Source organism: Cyanistes caeruleus, chromosome 13 (genome assembly GCF_971803275.1).
Source record: "Cyanistes caeruleus chromosome 13, bCyaCae1.hap1.1, whole genome shotgun sequence".
Lineage (NCBI taxonomy): Eukaryota > Metazoa > Chordata > Aves > Passeriformes > Paridae > Cyanistes > Cyanistes caeruleus.
In genome coordinates this window covers 17,516,560-17,542,381 of record NC_141713.1, presented here as the reverse complement: position 1 = coordinate 17,542,381, position 25,822 = coordinate 17,516,560, and the positions used below count along the sequence as shown (strand labels likewise).

The 25,822-nt window shown below is 40.0% G+C and overlaps 1 protein-coding gene across 2 annotated transcripts in view; it reads left to right on the top strand.

Moving 5' to 3' along the window:
• SCAPER (S-phase cyclin A associated protein in the ER) overlaps positions 1 to 25,822 on the top strand; it is a 133,171-nt gene that overhangs the window by 59,157 nt on the left and 48,192 nt on the right. For both annotated transcript variants that reach the window (XM_086849343.1, XM_023934234.2), the window contains exons 23-24: positions 7,003 to 7,129; positions 24,061 to 24,176. In XM_086849343.1, coding sequence (XP_086705469.1) covers positions 7,003 to 7,129; positions 24,061 to 24,176 — 243 coding nt within the window. The remainder of the gene's footprint in view (positions 1 to 7,002; positions 7,130 to 24,060; positions 24,177 to 25,822) is intronic.

Genomic DNA, 25,822 nt, shown 5'->3' with positions numbered 1-25,822 from the left:
GAGAGAAACTCAGATTTTAAATTTTTAAAAAATGTTTTCAAATCTTTTGACTGATCCTGAATTTGCAGTTTTCATTTTTCTTTATGTAATTAATTGTTCATTTGCTTTCAGGCAGAATCTTCTGTTCCATCTGCTTTTTTAGTTTCTTCCTTTATTGCCTCTGTTAGGGTCATATCCTTTTAGGTGTGAACTAGTGATAGCCACTGTGTAGCTCACTTCTATCACAGATCTGGGAGGTCTCTGTGCAGTCTTCAGGTAGAAACCTAGAGATCTCTCAGCTGCTTACATCTAAATTTTTTAAAATATAGTTTCAGGATCCATAGTTATTGTTATTTCCATAACTACACAACTTTTTACCTGCTCTGAGGGCTTAAATATTTGTGAGTTTCTTTGAAATCAAGGGGGTAAAAATGTGAGCTCAAGTCTGAACTGGCTTTTTAAGTAGAAGAGTGTCTGTGAGTCAACCAGAAGCACATGTTAAAATATGTTTACTTTGCACAACACATATAACAAAACGGAAGAATAGGGAAGTATTATCTCTTTCTGTAAGAGAAAGGATGAGAGGGCAAGAAATTTTATGAGGCAAGAGTTTTAACCCAGACTGTATCTGTTTATATGCCACAACCTAGTCTTAATATAGAGAAAAATAATAGGAAAACACGGAACTAAGTAATGGATCCTACTTAACCAAGGCCAGCAGGAAGAGGAGTCAGCACAAAGGATCAAACAGCAGTAGGTGTGAAGCATGATTACCTTGAGAAGCTGTGCAAGCAGTGGAGGACTGGCTCTTCAGCCTGAACACCGTGTGCTGCACAGGTATTCTGTGATGAGCTGTTCTTGTACCTGGCTGGGTACAAGCTGGCTGAGCAAACTGCTGCCACCCAGGAGTCTGCACAGCTCTCAGGAGATCTGCACAGATACTGAGAAAAGTCCCATCACAGAACAAAGGGGTAAAAACTCCACATGCTAAATGCAGTGTTTGGGTCAAAACAAATGCAAAGACTTTTTGTCTTTCCCAAGGGAAGGTTTGATGTACCCAAATTGGAGTGGAAGTATACCAATGAACAAAAAATATCTTTTGACTTAGTGGGCTGTGGAGCTTAAAAATTGAGAAGTTCCTTTTTAAATTCTATTTTAAATGGGACACAATTGCTAGGTTTATATATTTGCTTAACAGAAGCAATGTGGTTTTGAATTAAATAAAGATCTCTTTCTTTTATGCTTCCTTGCTTATGCCACATTTCTTTACCCACTTGTCTACTCCCAAACTGAGAGTGTCTTCACAAACAACCAGAACCACTTATGGAATGCAACTTTATCTGATTTTAGTTCTTAGTCACGTTGTCAGTTGTTACAGAAGAAAGACAGAAACCAGAGTTAGTCTTTGGCAGGTAAAAAGCCTTTTTAGATCACCTTTAAGATTAGGCCACTTTAATATTATGAGACCACTGATTTCATGATGCAGCTGATAGACTGTTTCAGTGGTTCTTATTAGTTGAAGGTTTGCAGATTTGTAAAACCTTTTGCACTAATGAAACACTGATCCAAGTTCTTTCTAAGCTCTACATTGCTAGTACATTAATAGCAATAAGCAGACAGGCTTTATCCTGCTGTGACAGACAGTGTGTATCCTTTTTTCAGTAGTACAGCACTGATTCATAGCTGGGATTGTAAATGGCTCTAAGGAGTTCTTCCATAGAAATTACTTCTAAAAGATGGCTGGGACAGTTGGGTTTTTAAGTATCTGTTAAAAAAAATTGTGTGCATTAGGGAGAGGGGTGGGATAATTCCAAATACTGCCTTGTTTGGTAGGTATTTTGGTCTCTGAACTACTCCATGTGCCAAGAGGGATGTTCAAGGAAAGGACTGTGGACATTGTAAGCTGGGGCAGCCAGGTGTTGCTCCCTGCCTTTCACGAGTGCATTTGCTGGTTGGTCCCTGGTGGCACTTAGGTAATTTTGTAAGTACTGGTGGACTCTTGGTGGGTTTGTAGTATTCATATTCTCTGGGAACTGATCTGAGTAATTATTTAGTGTCCATTGTACTAGGATAACACGGCAAAAGGTGTGTCAGGTGTCCATTACAGCATTCTCAGGTGTCCATTGGAGCACATTTTGAAAAGGGAAGGAAAACATTTTCACAGAGTTAGAGAGTTATTTACATCTATTTGGTATCTTCTAGTGCAGAGGCAGGCCATGTGTTTCAGTGTTAAATATCCAGGCAGCAAAGTATAATTGTCATCCTTCAATACAACAGGGAAACTAAAGTAATGAAAGATTGCCTTGTGCCTGAAGGGAATTAGCAGGTTTGCAGGAGGAAAGCTTAACCTCTTGGTCTAATATTTTATCTAGTCTCTCCTCACATAGCAAGGAATTGTTTTAATGTATTCTTTTTATTTACCTTTTTTTTTTAAAACTGTAAAGGGATACTTCAGATAGTAGGGAAATTGGAACCAGTGTTATCCTGGAAACAGACTGCAGCACAAAAAGAAGAGGTAGAAATACTATTTCCTATAAGAATCTGCTGCAGAGGACATGGGAATGTAGTCTGACATTTGTTCTTTCTAAGTACCCCAAAGCTAAATGTCTGTCCCAATATAGTACTTTCTTTCATTATTATGTATTAGTGTATTCACAGGACAAACTCACCTTGTAGGTTTTCCTGGTGTAGTAGGCTTAGAGTCCAGTTAGGCCAGTTATAAAATATTATACTAAAATACCAATTACTGAGGAAAAAAACAGACAGTCTCTGAAACTGGAAGTACTTGGACAAAATTTAATTTCCAAAATGTTTTGGAAACTGTAGAAGAGCCAGAGTGCAAATAAAGTAAAATTCAGGTAAACTTTAAAGCAAGAGAAATACCAGGGGTATGATTGGGCAGGCGGTGGATTTCCATTTCAGAGAGTGATTAAAACATTTGCATGGGAATTTAGATAAATATATTGAGGAAACAGTATTTCTAGGGATTTTTCCTCATGTTTCAGATTTCCATTTCAAGGTGCATGGAACTGCAGCTGGTTTGTGTCTGGCAGTGCTGGGGGCTGTGTCCCGCTGTGGGATGATTCCCACGTGTTCCCATGGCAGTGTCCCGAGGGTGCCCCATGTGCCAGGACAAGGATTGTAGTGCAGGGGTGGCACTGGGGGCACGGGGAACGTGCGGGGCTGGGGGCAGCGTTTGGGGATCAGCCACGGCTCTGTCTGGGGCAGGGCAGGAGGTGCCACAGCTGCCCTCAGTTCCCCTCAGCACCAGCTGCCTTGGGGAGAATTGAGGCTGTGTGTCCAGGGATTGGGGCTGTCTGTGTGTCCCAGGGATCCAGGGCTGTCTGTGTGTCCCAGGGATCCAGGGCTGTGTGTCTGTCCCAGGGATCCAGGGCTGTGTGTCCAGGGATTGGGGCTGTCTGTGTGTCCCAGGGATCCAGGGCTGTGTGTCTGTCCCAGGGATCCAGGGCTGTGTGTCCAGGGATTGGGGCTGTCTGTGTGTCCCAGGGATCCAGGGCTGGCTGTCTGTCCTAGGGATTGGGGCTGTCTGTCCCAGGGATCCAGGGCTGTGTGTCCCAGGGATTGGGGCTGGCTGTCTGTCCCAGGGATCCAGGGCTGTGTGTCCCAGGGATCAGGGCTGTGTGTCCCAGATTTGGGGCTGTCTGTCTGTCCCAGAATGGGGGCTGTGTTTCCAGCTGGCACCAGGGCCGCCCTGGCAGGAACATTCGGGAGCAGAATCCACTCCTTCCCGGAGGAGCTGCCCAGCAGCCAGCCCAGCCACTCCCATCCTTCCCTGGACATCAGTGTACAGCCAAGACATTGGGTTAAACCTGCAAGTGCTGGGTACATTGATGCTACTATTTCAAGGCTTTTTGGCTTTTTCTGGAGATGAAATGTGGCCTAGAAATACTGACAGATATTTTTCCTTTGGCCTGTAAAATACATTAAAGCTGCTAAAATTATTTAGCCCAAGTTAAAAACCTTTGATATGAATATCTCTTGCTTTCCTTTGCAGTGCAAAAAGATCCGATACTGTATTTGCTGACTATACAATTTATTAGTTTACATTATGGTAATATTCCAAGACAAGTCAGGGTCTTACATCCTTCTCATATTTCTTCTTCATTCTGAATTACCCGTTTGTGAGGAGTATTAAAACCTTAATAAGTGAGATGTAAATAATTTAAGGAAAAAAAACATTTACTTTCTCTTTTATCCTTCATAGTAAAGTTTTAATTATTTATCATTCCATGTATGGCTTATTAAGCATTGGAGTGAAAATTGGGGGATAGAAAGAAGTCTAATTAATTGTCTTAAAATGTTTGGATTTGGATTCAGTGGTATTTCCAGAGTCACTGGATCAAGTGTGGATGCCATATCCCAGTAATCCCCAGTGCATACCTAGAGTGTGCCAGGAGTCCAGTGTGTACAAAGAGCTCTCTCTTTCTAAATCCATTCATAGCAATGGCAAATCCTGCATCCAAGCACAAGTCCTCTTCCACAGATTTCTAGTCTACTGAAACAGTCTAAAAATTATTTTTATTTCTCTGACATGGCCAAGAAGTCAGTATGAAGGATATTTAAATAATTTCTCCAAGGTTCACTGGGTGGGAGGAGGCAATATTTATTTCCCCTCTCCTCCCCGTGTGATCACACAGCATCCGTTGACTGGATTTGGCAGAAGACTCTCCCTGCAGTAGGATATGAGGATGTAAGAGGTAATTGTTTAATGTGGCAGAATTGGAAATTCATTCTTCCAGTTTCTTGCTCTGTGATGCTGAACACGTGCTAAGAAAGTTTGAATTTTCGTAAAAGTGTCCAGAAATACTTCTAGAAGTAATGGAAAGCTGGAAGCTTTTCCTGGGGAGTTAGTACAGGTTGTTTTAAAGTGAGGACAGAAACTGCATGTGATGTTTAATCTAAGGAGCATCTTAACAGACTGAAGAGAAAGACAGTTGTGTTAGTTGTGTCAGCTGAAGGCTCAGTGTAATATGATTATGCTCTCTTTGGTTCCTTGTGAGTAGTATTTTGATAAACCTTAAACATTTTATATGCTGATGCCCGATGGAGATTAGGGAAATGCCTTTCTTCAGCCTCTGTAGTTAATCCTGGTGGAATTCCATTCCTGTGATGTTAAATGAAGCAAATGGAAACCTGTCTTGTTCTCTTTTGTCAGATGAAGTTACATTATAAGGTGGTGGGCTTTATAAATGCTTTAACCATGGAATTTGGGTAGATGTACCAAATAAATAAAGTATTTTTTACCTCATGTGCTAGGATATTGCCAAGGCAGTAGCCATTCTAAATCCCACTCTGTGAGAATACTCTGCCTGTGGACTGCAGCAGTTCCACTTCTCATTGGTGCTGTGGTCTTTTGATTTACTGTCCAGATCCTGCAGTTATTTGGGCTTTGGCTTTTAATTTTGTTTCCCATTTTAGCTCATGGCTTATGGAGATAGACAGAGGTTTCCTCCAACCTCATTTTCCACAGAGGAAATAGCAGTGCAGAAAAATCTCATCAGGATGTAATCTTTTCTTTTTTTCTTGTCATAGAAAAATCCTGGTTGTATATTAGTGGGCTTAGTTGACCAGATGATAAGAAGTCCAAGACTCAGAATTCTACAAATCATTTTTATTTGTACTTCAAGAACATACATGTATCTTCAGTATGTCTTGAAAACTATTAATGAAGCTCCTAATTTTTTCAAAGAGAAGATGCTGAGTACCTGTTGTCCCTTGATTAAATGGAAACTCTCTATTCTTCCCCAGATTAGTATTCTGATATTGGGAATTTTAAAATATATATATAAATTTTTTTTTTTTTTTTTTTTAAATATAGTGTGACTATTGGGATACATTCTCCAGCCATTCCATCTCCTGTCTTATTTCTGGCAGACTGGTTAATGTAATCTTTTTATTTGCCTATACTCAGTGGTCACTTTGTGAATGCCTTCTGTCTCTTTTACACTGATATCTCCCATTTTATGATGGGCATTGTTACCCTTCCCCTCTTTTTCTTTCCTGTAGGCTTCTATGTGTAGCCTTCCAGTCCCAGCAGTGTCTGCTGCTCCTCCTGCTCAGTTACCAGCTGTTTCCCATTTCAGCACAGATTGCCCAGTAGATGAAACCAAAGGTCCAGCAAGCCCTGAGCCTTGTCACTCAGAGCAGCCAGGAGGGGACACTGAGGCAGTGACCCCAAATCCATGGCAAGTACAGAATGACACTTCCTCCTGACTGCTCTCAGTCTCCAGCTAAGGGGCTCTGGCAGCCTCAGCTCCTCTGCCTCGCTGCTCCCACAGAGGGAGAAGTCTCCACCTTCACAGTCGAGGCACAGAAGGATAAACTCCGAGTGTATTTTGGACCTTAGGGTGTGAGAGTTGTGCCCTGGCACTGTGTATGTTCCCTCATTCTCACTCTGAGTAGGAGAGCACAGGTGAACAGCCCAGGTGCAGATGTGTAAAACTGAAATGAAACCTAACCCATGTGTGTACATCATTCCCACCTCAGCATTTTGACTTCATTAGTAACCCTTGTTAATCAAGTGTCCTTTCTGAGGTAGGTAGGCTGCAAAGCCATTGCTTTTCTCATATTTAAATAGCTCTGAAGAGCCATTCCTTTTATGATGCCGATAAGAAATCAGCCAAGTAGTCCTGCTGTTGCATTTCACTTACTCATCTTAAATATGAGTGAAACCATTTGAAAATAAGGGTGGCAAAAACTAGCAGGATAAGTTGTGGAAGGGGAATAGGCAAACAGAAACAAATGTAGCTAATAAAGCACCTTTATGGCTGTACTGCTCACTCTGTATCTGTGCTGTTTCCTTGAAAGAGTAGATAGTCTAATGTCACTACAAGCTGACTGTATCTCCTTGGATGTTTAGCATCCTATTCAGAATAGATGATAACAAAATTTAACATAGATTTTCATGATTCCCATATTGTTACCAGAGGTTCATTACAAAGATGCAAGTTAATAAGAGAGTTTTTGCTTTAACTACTCCTTGTATTCTGTTTTCTCTTGAAGGTTACAGCGATTGGCAAAAGACCTTCTGAAGCACCTCCAAATGCAGGATAGCTGTTCCTTGGGGAACAACAAAGTTCCTGGTCTGGACAGGACTTTAGGAGAGATCTCTCGGATTCTGGAAAAAGAGGTATTGTGACTTATGATTAACCTATAAATTGTTTTGCCTTCAAGTCTCATCAGTTTGGATTTGGGAATGTTTAATGTGAGATATTGAAGAATAAATGACCTCCATGTAACAAGCAGTGTCTGCTATTACCCTTTCCATTTTTTCCCCCTGTATTTTCCTGAGGATTGTTTTTAACCTGGGTCATTTCAGTCATCTAGTTTGTAGTGCTTACCCACCAACAGCTTTTACAATAAGGGCCAAACCAATTAGCAGAAAATAAAGGAAAGAATTGGATCCAGGTTTGCTGGAGGAGCACCAATCTGTTGACTTTTGCCAGAGTTCAGCAAAGTCAGTGGGTCATCACTGGAGGAGGAAGGTATGATGTATAATATATGCAGGTGTTTCTAGGTTTCTAACTTTTTCAAAGTGATATGATTGTAGAGCATGTTTTGCTTTATGGTAAATGTTGGAATTTTTTTTATTGATAACTCAGCTTTTGCATCTTTTTTCCTATTTCCTCATGGTCAGTCTGCTGCCACAATGTTTTGTGACTTACAATATGGTTTTTAGCTCCATTAAGACCACACTATTTGAAATTTCAGCTGGAATATTATGTTCTGTTCTCTTTTCAACCACTAGAAAATACTACTTCTTATCAGTAGTCAAGACATAAAGAGAATTAGTTCTGGAAGAAACCAAATTAATGAAATCTGAGGAGGGGGTGGCATCATTGTGGTTCAGAGTTGATGTTTGTGAAAATGAGAGCTCTGCTTGATGCTTTCACAGCTTAGTCAGTGTGGAAAGCACAATTGTTAATGGCACATGCTTCTAAATACTGGAGGCTGCCTGGGATGCACAGGCTCCTCATGTGTTCTGGTGGTTCCTTGGAGCTGGTCATGTGTGTTTGAAAGAGTTCTGCCATTTTCAAATTTTGCAATGTTTCCATTAATTATTGAAAAATTATTTTTTTATTGATTTCAAAATACAGAAATCATGTTGCATGACTACTGTGAACAGGTGAATATATTTGAAAGTTAACTAAATAATCCTTGGATACTCTTTGAAATGTGGAGTTGTATCCAGCCTTTTACTAGTAGTCATCTGCTGAGATTTTTAAAAATGAGATGTGTATTGCAGCTAAGTGTTACTCATTAATTGTTTACATGCTCTTGCTGGTTGTTGAGTTTGCAGTGGGGAATTGAAAAACTAAATTTGATAGTGTTAATAGACATGGGTTATTTTGTTGTTAATTTGGGTTTTTCTCCTAAAACATTACTGAGCCACTGCAGAAGTATTTTTCTGAGTGTCCTGATCAATAAGGTCAAGAAGGATTGATTTCAGTAGCTGTTGCTGTGTTTACAGCACAGATCATACATGGTCATTTGCAGAAGGGGATGGGAATTCTCTTGTTAACCTGGGAGTCAGAAATCAGCAGACACATCTTACATGTCAGTGGGCACTGAAAAGAGCCCTGATGGTGTCAGTCATGGTCTGAGAGGAGGAGACTGACACTGTTAATTGAATTTCCCTGGAGAGCATAAAAATATAACCTAATGGGGGGGAAGGAAGGGGGGAGTGGGAACCACACAAGCTGTCACTGTCTGTGAGCTGATAACATTGATTTACCCTTGCTAATGGCCTGGCTTAAATAAAGAATTGCCCTGAGGGAGGACAGGGTTCACTACAATAGATCCTTCCCACTTACTAGAAACTCTTCTTACACTCAAGAAGTCCTGCAAAACTATTACAAAATATAATTTATCCAAAATCCCTCTTTTCAGTCATACTGTGAAACACTGGGTTTTTCTTTTGTTAACAGTTTGCACTGCCTGAAAAATTTATGTATTCAGGCTCATCAGGGGAAAAAAAAAGATTGGTTTTAAAAATTGCTGAGCTGGTGTTGGTAACAGTAAATAAGACAAATATATACCATTTAATTTCTCAACAGAAGGAAGGGTTATTCAGCTCATTAGAAATTCCATGACTGTGCTGAAACAGCCTGAAAGGGTGGGGTGTAATATTTATGCAAACTTGAATCACAAAAAAAGCCACACACAAAAGATTTGCAGCCCTGTCTCAGTGGGATTTGCCTCCAGGTACAGTCAAATCACACTAACAATTTCTGTTTGGACTTAGCCTTCATCTTATGTCTTCCACTGTACTGAATAAAGCTTTTTCTCACTTCTGAACCTCTTTCATAGTGTGAGAATATTCTAGGGTGCTGCATGCCTGCATGGTTGTTGTGGTCATGCTTTCTCTTGTTTCTGCCTTCCTGCTCTGCTGGACACAGCACATTCTGCACCTGGGGCCAAGTAATTCCACTAATACAGCAAGAAGTGCTTGTTTAATGTACTGAATGGTTTATATATCCTCTAGATACTCAGATTTGAGAAATTTCACTCAGGCTAAGATGCATCTTAACCACTGTGTATTTTGGAGTTCTGGCTGTTTATTGCCGCATCTTACCTGCTCCTCATTCACTGCTACTGGATCCCGTGCAACACAGCATATTTTGAGTACTAACAAGTGAAAGAGATGTGCTTTGCTTTGCTTCAAGTGATTGTTAGATCTCTAGACACTTCTTGATACGCCCACATTGGCTTAGTTGGATGAAGCTTTACAAAAGTAGTAGGTTTGTATCCGAAGCTGGAAAAGGATGTGCGAAGAATAAGCAAATTGAAGTGCAGGTTTTGAGGATCTGACTTGGAGTGTGGCCATTAGCTGTTTGAAACATGTGACTCTTGTCACATGTCTTTAAATTAAATATGCACAAGAGGTACTCTAAAGTCATAAACCACCTTGTGGTTTTGGTTTTAAATAGGCTTTTTAAATGGCCTGCCTCTCAGGCCATGTGTTGGTAGGAGGCAAGGAGCACAAATCCCAATGTTGTGTATGCTGTGCTGTCCCCCAGGTGTGTCCAACAGGTACTGCTGCTGCTTGGGGTGTGCTCTGGATTACTGGCAGGCAGACCTTGTGTTTGTGCATCTCATCCTTTCTGGCAGAAATCCTAGAAGGAAGCTGTATTCACTTTCACCTCTACTTTGTTTAAAAGTACATTAAGAAAACAAACACACACGGAGCCACAACAGCAGAATGCATGCAAATTTTACCAGAAAGCCCTGGCCTGAGGTTGGCAGATGTTATATGGGACTCTTCAAGCTCTTAATAAGATCTGATAACCCTCAGTTTAAGATCTCCTATGAATGGGCCTTTGATGCTAAAAGAAAAACTCTTACAGAAGACAGAGCTGATGTTTGGAGTGGCAGGGCTAGAGCACTTGTCCTGCCAAGATTCTTTTGATTTTATGCATGTTCATTCCTTGATGGACTAATTTTACACATCCATCACCGAGGGCAACCGTGTGTTTCAGATGTGCAAGGAATCCCAGAGTAACTGCACGAGTCTGCCTTGAGCACTCCCACAGAAGTAACAGGGAACTCTTAGGAACCAGGATATTGAGAACAGTATATCCTGTTAGTATGACTGCTGCTAGTTTTAACCTGCTTATGCTTATATCATCATTTCCCTACAATGTAAAGAGATGATATATACTGATTAAAAACTTGCTGATTAAAAAAACCTACTGATTCAAAAATGTCAACCGTGCAGACATTAGGTGCTCAGCTGTACACGCATTTCTAAGATTGTGACCCTGACCTGGGTCAGAGGTTGCTGCCTCTCGGATGGTCATCCTTACACTGGCTGACAGAACATCCCTTCCCTAAAGTTCTTCCTAAAATTTGTTTATAGAGGGATGGGTTTGTCTTCAGGTTTTGGAAATTCTACTTTCAAACGTTAGAAGTGTCCTGTGTGGTTTTGGATAGGTCTGTGCTGGGCAGGATTGGCAGACATTTACTCTGAGGGACATGGCAGGGTGTTGCCATAGGAAGGATGGTGACAGCAGCTGAGGGCAGTGGCCTTTTCACCTGGCTCAGCTGCAGCTAAAACACTGCAGTTAAATCACTCCAGTTAAATTTGTACAACACTTACATGTGCCATTTAGACAAGCCCTTAATGTGTCTCTTGTCCATCCAACTGGGGCTATGGCACACAGATTCAGTAGGATTCTGAAGGAACCTCATGATTTTTGGGATTCAAGGGCAGCAATTAATCTGCTTAACTGGAATTGCTTTTATATGATACTTCTTACTGATCACTAGTTTGAGAAAGATTTCCATCACAACACGAGTGATAAGGTTCCTTTAACTAAGTGGTTTGACTGAAGCTCTTCAAGCTCTGCTCACAAGGAAAGGGCAGCAGCAGGAAATCAAACCTGTATCAAACACGGGTTTGATCTGTGGCCCAGCACAAACAGTACAGCTGAGGCTCCCATATACTCGCAAGTTACAAAGTCCTACAAACAAGATTTCACTGCTTCTGTTCATAAAACTTACTATGATTTTGGATGGATTTGAGGGTAGCTGTGTCCCACATCTCCTTCAGGCTCTCTACGTGCTGTGAAAATCTCAGTAAATAATAGCGAGTGCAAAATAAATTGTTAAAGTGTGGGATTAAAATGGAACCACAAAATAAAACAGGAGGCTTTTAATAAATTGGGCCACAGTGCTTATAGTTACCAGCTCTCTTCATGCAAATCTAGAAGCAGCTGCCTTACAATAGGTTAAGTATGGTTATTTACATTACTAATTCAGAATAATATTCTTACTGGAAACATTTCAGGGGGAAATTTTACTTCCTTAGAGAAGGGTATCATAACTGAAAAATATGTGAATATGAGCTAGTAATCGACTGCAGTAGTTTAATCCTTTTTCTAAAAAAAGGGTCTCAATGCTCATGATCTCTAAAATGTGCTCTCTCAGTGACCATTAATGGTTTGTTTTGTGTCAGGCAATGTGTTGGGGTTTGGGATTTTTAGAGAGATTTTTCAGCCTCCTGTTTGAGCAGTGGTGATGTCAGTTATTTACATTTCAGTAAAATGTTTGTCGTAGCTTTCAAATACATGGGGACTGTAGACAGACAGTGTTTATCCCATTGTAAAGACTGTCAGAAATGGCTGGCTCTAACAACATACTCAGGCCCTCTATTTATGTTTTATTCTCTAAACTGTTGGGCCTATTGGGGATAGTGACCATGGCCAGGGTGAAGAGGGACAATCCCCCCAATAATACAAACTCTTCATCATCAGAAACAGAAACAATAAAATTAAAAACTGTTGGAGAACTAATGTATGGAACAAAAGCAATGTTAAATGGAACATGTGATAAGTTTCTTCAAATATCTCTACAGAGATTTAAAATTGCCCTGTGTAAGTATGTGTATATAAATATGTATGTGACATATATATACAGACAAAATAGATTTTAAAAGCAAATACTTAGTTACAAAGACTCAGTATTGTTGCTTAAAGTATATTTAAGAATACAGTGAGAACTGAGATTCTCAAACTCTTGCACATTTAATTTTGGTGCTGCTGATACTTGCAACCGAGGAACTGTGTGTTCCTGGTGTAGCAGAGTGGTATAGCCTTTAAAGAAAGAATTGCCAGCCTATCTGTCACCATCTTACATAAGTCAAAAAAAGCATTATATATGAAAAAGTGTGAAAATTACTGTCGTAGTGAGTTTACCTAAATCATGAACCGGTGGCTTGACCCACATCATCTGTATTTTGTGATCTTATGTATATCCATGCATGCACACACAGGCACAGTATCTGTATATAATTTAACATACATTCTTCTCTGTAGCCTTACAGTGCATTCATTTTTTAGGCTGAGGGAAGCTGTAAAAGGTTTACCTTTAAGCATTATTCTAGCAGTGAGAAGCGTGGTTGGGATTGCAGACCTTGGTTGGCAGGTTTGTGAGTGGGAGGTGTTCCTGGCAGAATGGCTCTGGATCAGCCCATTCCCTAACCGTTTATTCAGCTCTCCACTAGAGGACACCAGTGGCAGAAACAACAGCGGTCCTTTATCTCCTTACAAGCTATAAATCTATTTAGAAGTAGAATTTCTCTCTGACAACAGGTTCAGACACCGTTGTGCTTGGAAATCGCACAGCTCTTTCTCCTGCTAAGCTGCTTACAGCTGCTGTCTCCTGGTGTGGGTGCACAGGGGACTTACCTGGATAATCACTGTGTATCCTGACAAAACTTAAACCTGCAATCACACAGAGAATTAGTTCTGCAGAAAAAATAGAAGTACACATATGCACAGTACTAATTTCAGAAGGAAGCAACTTACATGCCCAGGATCCAAGAGGCACATGGCTGTTGGTGCTGTCCCTGTGATGCACGGGGTGTCTGTCTGCAGCGCTGGAGCAGCCCTGCAGCGCTGGAGCAGCCCTGCAGCTGGGCTGCAGCACTGCTGGGGCAGCAGCAGCAGGGCTGAGCTGTGCCACAGCTGAAGGCACGTCCATATCTGGGGGTGAAAGCAGCTGGAGACCCCCTGAGCCTGCTCCTTTCCTCCTCCTCCTGTGATGCCCTTGGGGCCCTGCGGAGCCCTTGGGGCTGTCACGGTGCAACCTCTGCCTTTCTCTCCTGTATCTTTTGGCTCTTGGCCAAGTGAAGATCTTCAAGCACAGTGCACTGGTTTACACCAAAAAGCCTTCTTTTATATCAGGCAGAAGGCATTTCCTAGCCAAAGTTTTAAAAGACAAAATAAACACCCACATGCCATCTTAACTGTGCTTTCATCCTTATGGGTTTTGTTCTCTGGGAAAGTAATTGCTACTCTTATTTCTTACAACGAGAAATTAAAAATTTAAGGTTCAATTTGGCTAAACATATGATGTATTTCTATGGAAATAGTGGATTAATGTTTTAATACATCCATTCATTTTTCAACTCAAAATACTCCTGCAGTAGCCAGTTCCAAAGCTACAGTGATGTAACATGAAGGGAAGTAATTAATCAAAGCTGAATTATAACTGTTTAAAAACAGCTTAAAGTTCAAAATCCAAACTTTAGGAAGAGTATTGAATTACAAAACATAAAAATAAGTTTTAAAACATAAAAATATTTTTTTTAAAAAAAGTAAAAAACTAATATGTTTAAACTAAAAATTTTTACCAGCTAAAACTAGAATTCATTCCCTTGTAACTTTTTATATTGCCACTGAAAATGTAGTAATTTTGCCAACACAGAAAGTAGCATAGGGAATTCTGTGTTTATACTTCCTTTGTTGCAAGTGTTAAGTACAGAATCTGAATCAGAGCATGAACTCCAGAAAGGATAAAGCAGATATAATTGTTGGAAAAGACGAGATGTAAGTAACCCTCCTCAGAATTAATTCACTTCTTTAAAGCCTGTAACAGTGAGAATTAGAGAATTTTAATGTCTAGATGATCAGCACTGAGTGCCAGTGATGCCCAGTGGCACTCAAACACAGAAGAAGATTCAGCAGTGTTCAAAGCCTGGACTGTCAGCATTGTCCTGTAACTACCAGTTTATCTGCAGATGGTCCAAGCTGCTGTTGGAGTAGAAACATCCTCTTCTCTATCGACTGCAGCAGCAGATTTGATAATCCCAGCGCAGAGGCTGTGGTCAAAGACAGCAGGAGCTCTTTGGACAGCATTTCCCACCCTAACAGCCTTTTCCTGTCACTGCCTGGAAGAAGTCAACAGGTCAGGTGTGTGTTGTGTGCTGCAGGTTGGGCAAGGCAGCTTTATCTCATCAATAATTCCTTTGCCCAGAGTTTCTGTAAACTGTGGATTAACCTTTTCCCCAAGATGAACATATAAATAGGAACTTGTTACTAGGGGTCAGTCACAGAATATTTTTTAACTTGTTTGCTGGAAATGGTATTAAAAGGCAAGTTGAGTTCACAGATAAGCTCTGCAGTGTTCTTATTCCAAGATTATTGGGAGGTTAATTTCTGTGCACAGTGAGTGTAGCTGAGAACTGCTGCAGGATGTAATTAAATGCTGTCAGCTTCCAGTGTTGTACTAATTGTGGCTTTTTGCTGTCAGATCAGGCTTCTACGTCAGTGTAGAACTAATACATCATACCAGAATGGATATAATGGATATTTATACATTCCAGGGTATGCAAAGTTCCTTCACTACAAGACAAGAGATATGTTTTAATGTCATTAAAGCCCAGGCACTGATTGCTCAGTGAGGAGCGCTCCCTACTCAGGCACATTTCTGCCAATAGCAGAGGCCAGTTTAGAAATCACAGTAAAGTAATGATTAGTATGGTTGCTAAAGAAGTTTTTGTTTATTTGGTCTGATGGTATATATATATGTATATTTTCTTTGAGGTATTTTTAAGTTCAACAGTATTTGAGACCATCACTTCTGACTTGAGAACATATCACCCAGAGCCCTTCATGGTCTGTTCTGATGTTTGCAGTACCTCACAAACCCACCCTGTTCCTGTGCCCCATAGTGCTTTGTGCCTGTCCTGCACATGGGCTCATGGGCAAATGGTCTGAGAGGTTGGTTACAAGAGAGCACCCAAGGCAATCAGGGTGAAAAGCTGTGTTTAGAGTTAAGTGCCCTTGACTTCAGGTCTTTAAGCAGCCACTGCTCCTTCTCCATACATCCTCTCCTACATAATTGTAGTATCTTCACTTTGGCTGGATTGCACTGGTTTTCATAGTCTGGGTTCAGCAGAAATCAAAAAAACTGCTTTCTAGTGGCTGACAGCTCTCAGTAGTGTCCTGTCAGATTCAGTGTTCAGAGAGACCTGGCTTCCCTGCTCACTGGGCAACTCATTGTCCAATAAATGCTGAGAGAGGACAGTACAAGATCATGTAATTTTGCTTTCTATTTAGCTGTTTGGGAACTTTTATTTGTGAGATTAATCAGAAAAAGTCAAGTTGGCCTCAGCTAATGGAGCCATCTATGGAGATCCAGGAGCAGTTGTTCCTCTGATTAAAGCTCTATTTGTCATTTCTTCCTTTAACTGATGCACTTACTAGATGCCCTGTTATTTATAAATAGACTAAACATTTATTTTTAATAAGCACAAGTACTGCAATGCTCAGTGCTGTCTCTCAAGATATGTGTGAGAATAATTCTTACTTTTCCAAGCAATATTGTCTGTTTCCTGTAATGCTATTTGGCGTGGCTGAAAGCAGCTGAACAGAGAGCATGGAATTCACTGGATTACCTTTACCTGTCTTTCCTTTATGGTTTTCACTGACTCTTGTGGCTTCACAATTAGGACTGTGAGGATCCTGTCCTTGTCAACAGAAGTACAAGAGGATGCCTCTCTGGGACTTTACTACTGACCTGAAAAGCCACTGCAGAACTCAGAAGGAAGTTGTGTAAATAAGGCTCATCCTGTTCAATTAGATCATACAGTGAGTTAGTAAGGAGTCCTATTGAATTTGGTTTGACTTGACAATATGGGCAGATGTTTGCAAGCAGAGAAATTAATTAAGTATATGATGGCATAGACAGAAATTAAGTTTATGTGTGCAGGATGTTTAGTGTTTTCAGGATAGGCCTAAGAATCAATATTTTAGTATTGGTATTGTCCCTAGGCCTGAATGAATTTTTAGGTTACTTGTCAATAGTAGACTTTTGGATAGGATAATCAAAAATGCCTCTTCTTTTATTTTTGATACAGTTAAAAAGTAAGGTGAGCCTCATTTTATATTGCATTTGAACCCTGTATCAAGTGCTTGCTTTTTCACCCTTTTTGTTCTTAGGTATTTGTCTTCCTCTGTGCTAAATCCAGGCTGTGAAGTTGCAATTGGCATACCTGAGCTGTGGAGGTAAAAAGCCAGTGTTACCCAGATGGCTCAGGAGCCAGAGGCACCTTTCCATGGGCATGAGCAGGTGCTGAGCTTGTGCAGGGAGTGAAACACCTTCCCCAGGCCCCTTCTCCAGCAGGTGCCAGGGAACCTCCGCTCCTACCTGAGCTGGGAGCGCACAGACAGAGCAGCTGCCTTTCCTTCAAGGCTTCAAAATCACCTTTCAGGCTTCAGAATCTGCTCTTTGCTGAGCAGGGCAAAATGGGATGGAGCATTTCTCAAGGCCTCCCTTGCTGGGGCTTTAAACCCATAAGCAGTGCAGGAAGAAGAAATGCATACAAATACATGAGAAATATTCTTTGATGGGAATGAGTGCCTCCCTCCAACTCAAACAACACTTAGCCAGTTCTGGCTCATGTTTTAATTCCAAACTAGTTTTCATTGATATTCAATGGTTGAAATTTTATTGTGGATGAATTCACACATGTTTGAAAACTGGCTTGAATTTTTCACATGGAGTGGGGGATTATTATTACACTAATTTCACTAAAGAGAAGTGTTGCAGGGAGCAAAATTGCCTGTTTTAATAGAAGATACTACCTTGGTGTACTCTCCAGGGATTTTCACTGTATAAAGTCTGGAGAACTACTCAAAGAATGTAGATTTTCTACAGTCACAAATGTGTCCATGGGTTTGTATGTACATGTAGATAAACTTGTGTATTTATTTAAAGGGAGAGGAAAGGTTTAAAAAAAAAAAAAAAAAGAGAAGCCAGCCCAATATTCAGTTGTCTGGTTTGTTTTTCTAAGCAAGCTTTGAACTGCATTTCTTAGCCCCTGGCATTTTAGATAAAATCTTCAAACACTAGATAAAAGGAAAGAAAAAAATTCTTAAGATGGATTTCAACTATATTTTACTAATTAGTTATTATTTCTTCCATCAATGAACAGTTTATAATAAGAGTTGCACAAATGTGTTCTTCCAGAAATAGAAGTGAACATGTTTTGAAGTATTTGGGTTCCATTCAGAAATAATTTCTTCTGAAATACTTTAGTTCCTGAGCTATGTTCAAATGGGCTTTCCAGATCAGCTTGTGATTTGGACATTCTGCAGGACCAGCAGAAAATGTTCTTTAGGTTAATGAAGGAAAAATAATTTTTCTAAATTTCCTTTTTAGCCTACATGAAAATATTTATTTTGGATGTTTGTCTTTGACGGAGGGTCTACACCAGAGTATTTCAGTTAGTTAAAAAATATTTCAAGTAGTCAAAATGAGCTAAAGTCACATAGAGCAGAGATAGCAAAGCTGGCATTAAATCATTTCAGTGGTTAAAGCTCAGCTTTATTTCTGATTCTGCTCTACTTATTAACTAATAACAACACTTTAACAGGAGAGATGTATGGAAGTGAGTACTTTGGTCCAGGACATTGGATTTCACCCAATAACTCTTGCACCAAATTAATAAATTATGATTTAACTGGGATCACATTTTTCTAGGAGATAATCAGGTTTGATTTAAAAACTTTAAATGATTGAGAGTTGACTATATTTGCTAAGTATATTATACTCATCATTAATTATGCTTGGCATTTAAAAAACCCCATTTTATTCTCACCTGAATTCATTTGATTTCAGCTTCCAAATATTAGCTGTTCCTGTGCATTATCAGACATCTTCTCATTCAGGTCCTTCCACACTGTCATCCCAGCAGATTTTTACTTTCCCCAGCATAAATTAAGTGACACTTCTGTCTTGCCTCCTGGTGAGACCGATTTCTCTGACCTCCTCTGCTCTGCAAGTGCTGCAGTTTGCCAGTGCCCTGTGCAGAGAGAGGGGAGCAGTGGTGCAGGACAGGGTTTGGTCTCGCTTCTCTCCTGGAATATTGAACACACAACCCAATAGGTGTTGCTGGCTTTATTTCCCTCTGTGTTACTTTGTGTTACCCACTGACTTGTATAAATTCAGCAGCATTTTCCCCCAGTTTGGTTTTATTTCTGAAGCACACAGTTCACATTATAAGACTTTTTTGATGAGTGCAACAAAAGCCAGCCAAGTACCAGCACAGGCCAGTTGGCCTTTTCATGTGTTTCTTTGTTGGCCACCTTGGATAGGATGGGGCATATGTGTAAATCACTGTTTTTGAGCTGTGTGTATTTTTCTGTACCAAATGTCAGATAATGAGATGAAAACATCATATTGAACTTTCTATTTAGTCTGCTCATTTTAGAATTTGCCAAACATACTTGTGTCCTCGGATAAGTGGTGCTTCCAAGGGTGCCACAGATGCCAAACCCTGATAAAATCTACCCTATCTTGTTAATGAACACACAAACAGTTGTTCCCCATCTGCTGCCTCTGTCTGAAAGGTTAGGAAGCCCTTCCTTCTTGATCACAAAGGACATAATTATTGTCTGTAGAGGAGTCAAGTACAAAGACAGTCCATCCAGTCTGACCGCTACTACACTGCAGGCCACCAAAGATTAACAGCTGCTTCTCCTTTGATTAGGTTAGGTAATAACAGTTACTTTAGTTAATAATTGGATGGATTCCCAGGCCATGTAATTCAGGTTTAGGCTGTCATTTTTTGCTGGCATGTAGCTGAGCTGTATTATTGGAACAGAGCCTGTAATCCTATTAGTCAGTTGTCACTCAAGCCATAGGAGAGAAGGGAAATTCAGATCCATTAAGGTGTTGTAACAGGTAAGTAAATAAGTCAGCTATGCTTACCCACTGTGCAGGGAGCTGTCTTGATTGTTTGTCCTTTATTTTTAAAGATTATTTTTAAGTTTTTAAATATATTTAATTCATAATTAATCCTTAAAATGGTTACATGGTGTGTCTAATTTATCACTGTTTCTGTTTACTGTGCCACATGCAGTAGTGTACACACACTTCCCACTAAGTTACTTGATTCATGCAGTGTTCTGCCTAAATTAGTGGTTGTGTGCTTCAAATGACAAGTTTATAATGGTCCAGAGATTAAATACATGCTTCCTGTCACATCACCTGGGCTGGCTTTCCTCCTGTGTGAAAATGACCACTGTAGTTCCCAATGATGGGCTTGGGAGGGATAAGGGAAACAAATTCTTTGGATGGGTTGGTTTTGAGTGTTGTGTCTGCTGCTCTGTTTTTGTTTTCTGATGTTTAAGACACATCTAGGTAGCATCCCCAGGGTTTTTGGGCCTCCTCATCTGTGTTTAAAAATGCAGGGATGACAGTAATAATCATTTTTGCCTACTTGTTCATTTGTCTCTGCTGTCCTGTGTCACCAGGTAACTTCAGAGCACAGAAATCCATTTGTGTTTAAAAATCAAATTGTTTAGAAATGGTATTTGAATAGCTGTGAATTTATAAAAAAAACATATTGGCAAATAAAATTTTTACACACTGTTTAAAAACAATGTATAAAAACATGTTTGTATATTTTCTGTTGTTTAAGGAACGTGAATCCCATGGTATCGATTGCAGAATAACCCTCCCAATCTAAATGTGTAGCTACTCAAAGAACAGTTCCTGCAGTGAAATCATGAAGCAGGTTTCATAAACGGGAGAGCTAATTAATTTGGGAGGCCAAGTTAGAAGTCTGGAGGCTCCTTTCAAGCAGCAAAAACATGCAATGCTCTTTTCAAATAGGGATTTAACATTTATTCCCTGTAGGATCTATCATTTTTGATACTCACATAATGCCTCATGCCTGCTCAGAGCTTAGGGTGCCACCAGAGTAAAAGTTGTAGTTACCTGAATGGATTTTTCTGACACAGGTTCAGGCAAGGATCAATTTAAATAAGAAAAACATGTGAGCAAGGGCTCTGAGTAACTGAGATGCCTCAGTCCACTTCTTTTGAATTCCTGTTACAATATGTATTAGCTGATGTAAAGCTTTAGCACTACAGGACATCATATTTTCGAGGATATTAGTTAATTTTTGAGAGAAAGACAAATTGGGTAAGATGTCCTGCTCACGTATTTTTATGGTCCAAGAAAGATTTCTTTAGGTGAATATAAAAACACTTAAAATTTGAAAATTGCCTCAAGTAGGGATTAATTCTGACATATTTTATAATAATTTGGTGTGATTTGGCTGCTTCAGAGATAGAATGACAATATGTTTCAACACCAGGGAGATTTCTGTTTAACAGCTTGCCAGTATGAGGTCTTGGAATGGGCAGCTAAGGGACAATTTCTTTTTCCAGTGTTTCCTCTAGTCCCGTGGTGTTCACCCTGCAAACATCAGCAGTGCAGTATTAAAGGGACTCTTCTGCTCCTTTATGGACAGGGCACGTTTTCCTTTCATCTCCCATGGCCAAGCTCCAGGAGCTGTGATGCTGGGATTCCTGAGGGCTGGACACTCGGGTGGGGACCAAGGTCATTCATAAGTGCCTGATACCAGCAGCTACTTCAACATCAACATTGCCTTCCAAGAAATGGATTAGAAGCCCTGGGATTTCTCCATCTTAAATGAATCACTGGAGAGAAATATATGCCATGTACTAAAAGCCATGTATCCCTACATGGCAGTTTTAGAGAGCTCTGTGAGCACAGGTAACAAATACTGTGCTCATGGATCTTCCCCAGCTTTGCTGCTGGTTGTATCTTGCTTTTACTGAAGCTTCTCCCTCTCTTCCATGCACATCGTTAGGGATTTATTTTTATTCATAAGCATCAAAATGCTAATGAATTTTTATGAGTAATCTAGAAAGAGTAGTGGTAGGACATATAGCTAAACTATATAAAATCAGAAGAAATTACAGATTCCCTTCTGCTTGGTAGAAAACTGTAGCAGTAACAGAGTTTTTAAAATAAAAATTTGTATTTTGACAAGTAGACTTGCATTTCAGTGAAGTATTAGACAAAAGTGAACCAGGTGCTCTGAAAACATCTGTCTATAAAACAAGTGATGCTTCAGATTGGAATGGAAGGAGAGCACACAGGAGATGAAACAGCTTTAAAAGATTTATATATTTTTAAAACAGATACATGAAAACCTCCCCTCAGAATAGGGAGATGTTTCTTTCAGTGTGGCTCTAGTAACTGATCTGGGATAGGGGGAAGTTCCTTTCTGCACACTTCATTACCAGGTATTCTTGGAGAAAAGAGGAGTTCTGGGAAAAAAATTCACAGATAAGAAAAGTTCATGTGAAAAAATACAAAAGGTGGAGTTTAGCATTAAAGAGACCCTAGAGTTGAGAAACAAGCCAAGTAGGAAAAAGAAGCAGTGTACAAGTTCAAGAATGGAGCAATTGCTTAGGGGACAAACAAAATGAATGCAATAAATTGGATATAACTCAGAGTAATGGGATGAAATAGAGAAAGGGCATATTTGGTCTGAATGACAGGAAAGACTTCTTGCCACAGGAGCTAATAGGTTGTGGCATAATCTCCCAAGAGAAATAGGGGAAGTGAGAAGTGGCAAGTGCTGGGCACTTTTGGAGCTGGAGGAGCACTGAGAGATAAATCAGCAGTGTCACAACCCTCGCTGCTGTGCTGCTCAGCTCTCAGCTCCTCCTGTGCTCCTGCTCTGCACTGCCAGGGTGTGCCCATTGCCAAGGAAAGGCACTCTGCAAATAACAGCATGTCTCTTTACACCTGCAGGGTTTTCAGCTGAAGCGAGCGTGGAAAGGTTAGAAAGACGCTGGGCTCTGTCTGGGAGCACTGCAGCTCTGGGGGAGCAGGGCAGGAGGGGGTTTGAGAGCTGTGGCTGTGAGCCAGGGTGCTCAAATCAAATCGATAATGATGATTTATGGCAGAGCTGTTTCTTCGCTCTTTGGGACTTTGCTTTATGGCTCTAGCAGGAGTTGGTGGAAAGTGTTATAGGGAGCTTAAGGAGGCAGGGGTTTGAGATATTTTTTAGATGGGAGGAAGAGGAAGCAAAGGAAGAATATATGAGTGAAACTCAGAAATAACTCTGGAATTAAGGCACACTTACTGGGCTTACTGGGCTAAAATTAACTGCTAGAAATTATACTGGCCTGTTGGAAATCACTGGCTGATTTTCTTAACTGCTGGATGAGTTGGCGTACAGATTCCCACTCATTTGTGGCCTCATATTATCCCTTGGATGATAAACCTTTTGGTTGCCTAAAAATCTAAATGCAGTTCATACTAATTGTGGAAAATGCCTCCTTTTTGAATATCTGACCACTGTGAATAGTTTTTCTGTAGTTTGTAAATTAAATACAATATAGCTGTTTGCTTGACTGAAACTTAATGGAGAGAAAGTTGCATGATTTAAATTAAAAGTAAGATACGTACTTCTGTGTGTAATGTCTGATCTCACAGCAGAAAATGCTGCCCATCTAAATCATACTACAGCTGCTTTATTATTTTTCTAGTTGTTCAGATAAGTATTTTATTGTCAGAGTTACTAGGAGTTTTTTCTGTTATGCAGTCTGTTACAGTAGAATACATTCTTCACAAACTAATAATAATCATGTTTATAGAGGACTTCCCGTTTTTTCCCCATAAGTGAAGCGCTTCCAACACTGGTAGGGGAAGAGAGGAAATTATTTCTTATTAACTAGAATATCATCATCATCATTGACAAAATCAAGATGATCAAATACAAACTGCCAATAAAACTGTACAAAACAGCTTAAAGAATAAGATTTTACTTGCTTTATTGTAAACAGAGGAGATTAAACCAATTTTGCAGGAAAGAAAAAGAGTGTAAGTTCTAAAATCCTGGATCTGCTTCAGTAATATCCCATTTTTGGGAAAATGACAAAAAAGTCATTTGCAAACTGTGAGAATAATGACAGAATGGTATTTAAGTGTAAAATTCTGCTATGTGCCAGTTCCAAGTGGATACCTCAGATAAGGGATCTGCCTAAGCTATTTTATGCATATTTATAAATCAAGCCTGGAGGTTTCTTCTGTTGGAAAAGTTTGTAAAAAGGAGGAAGTGCCCATCTAGAGATTGTATTTTTAAAATTGTGCAAAGCAGTATAGCTACAAGGGTAATAGCAAAAGGTGAAGACAAACTTTAATAAAGTCCCTATAATTGTATGTACTTACTGAAAATATGGTATTCAAGTGTATTACCTGTGTAGTACTGGATATGTATATATGATAATTGAAAAAAATAGCTCCTGAGAGTTTCAACTCCTGCTCTATAAAGTGCTCTTTCTTGTGCACGAGCAGTGAAATGCTCTTTCTCAAAGGTGTCCAACATGATAAATATATGCATTAAGGACTTTCTACACTGATAGAATCCACAACTGTCAGATGTACCCTTTATGCAGACTTTTCTTTCATTTCTGTTGGTTCTCTTCCGTGTTTGTGTTTCTTCAGAACACAGCAGACAAAATTGCATTCCGGGCTGCAGGAGGACTGACTGCTCTTGAAAATGTTCTTCAGACGGTGACTTCTCCCACCAACCTGAGCGCAGCTGCCCGGGTTCCCTTTAAGTGAGTATGATGGATCCTCCACCTGCACTTAGAGTCACTGGAATACTCATTTCATATCTGCTGCTTCACTGCTGCTTCTTCTCCTAGTCCTGTGTTGGACTTCAGAGCAAAAACCCTGCTGTTCTCTGTGCCGTGGAAGGTGAAAGACATTTCCACTCACCCTCTGGTTTCTTAACGTGGTGGTTTTATTTTGAGCTATGATATATCTGAGCAGCAGTTAATTGTATAAAAAAAATGAAACTGTGTTTAACAGAGGAGGAGATAGATATCTTTTGAAGTTAGTCTGCAGAGATCCCTAGTGGGAAGCAGGAGAATTTTTTTAAGGGTTGTAGTTCACTGGAATCTGTCTGCTTTTAAAATGAAATGGTTGTAAGATACTGCTAGCTGAAAGGCCTCCTACAAACAGGTAAATCAAAATTCTTGTGGATTAGAGAAATTCCTCTTTACAGAATGGAAGAATGGAAGGGTTTAAATGTCTAATCCTTAAAAAAGAAGGTGGTGACTAAGCAGAATTCCTGCAAAAACCTGTAACTCAGAAGCGTGTTCTTTTCCCTACTCTCTTAACTCTAGTTTTTATACAATAAAAAATATATAGGTGCTTTCAGAGCAGAGTTAGCTGTGGTTTTGGTACAAGATGAACCAAACCCAGGATATCCTGGTGTGTACCATTGCCATTGTTTGTAGATATTTTGTAATATTGGTATAATTGTAATTTAGTCATTACAGTGTGAGAGTTTGGATCAAAACTTGCTGATGTTAAGGGACATAAGTATGGAGTGCTAGGAAAGAGCACTAAGGAAAAAACATTTTTTTTTAGTATCTTGACTTCACATTTATATGAGAATAAATAAAATTCCTGCCTTTGCAGTCATACCAAATGCACTGGACAAATGCAAGTCCAGCCAGCTGCACTGGTGAGCAATCCTGAGTTGGGCTGAGTGAGCAGCTCAGGGACGGCCTTGGGGTTTCTTCATTTGTAGAGACTCTAATTTTGAGTGATCTCATAGATGTGGGATAAACTTCACAAGGGACAGCATTGCACTCTGTGCCCTGTTTAAAGCCTAGTTTAAACTGAGCTTTAAATTCTTAGAATGTGCACAGTCCATACATCTTTGGTTTTTATTCTTTCCTTTTAAGCAAAGTCTTGCTTAGGTAATCTTTGTTGGGAAGGTTTGAGAACATTGTGTTTACATTACAGGAAACATTGGGTTTGAAGTTTGTGAGGCACTTTGAGAATGTGTTAGGTCTCGAAGGAGTTTGTGTGCTGACAAATAAAGCCCCATGACAGCCACATTTGTGTAACAGAAGTCACATCCAGAGAGTTGATCAGAGGCTCCTCTCTCTTGACAGTCGCTGTCTGTCTCACACCCTTTTCAGACCAGTGGTCCCTCAGATTCCTGAGCCTGTTCATGACTGAGTTTTTATAAAAAATTCTCTAAACATTGTTTTATTAACACAGATTTTCCACTAGCCATATTTCCAAAGGAAATACGGGGGCAGAAAAGAGATTAATATAAACTGTTCTGACAGCATTGTATGTTAAAAACATCTTCTGAAGAACTTTGCTCCATTCCTAAAATACAGCATTTCATTCAGCTTCACAGCAAATTGCAGTCTCCAGTTTGTAGGCACCTGAGAGTATGGAA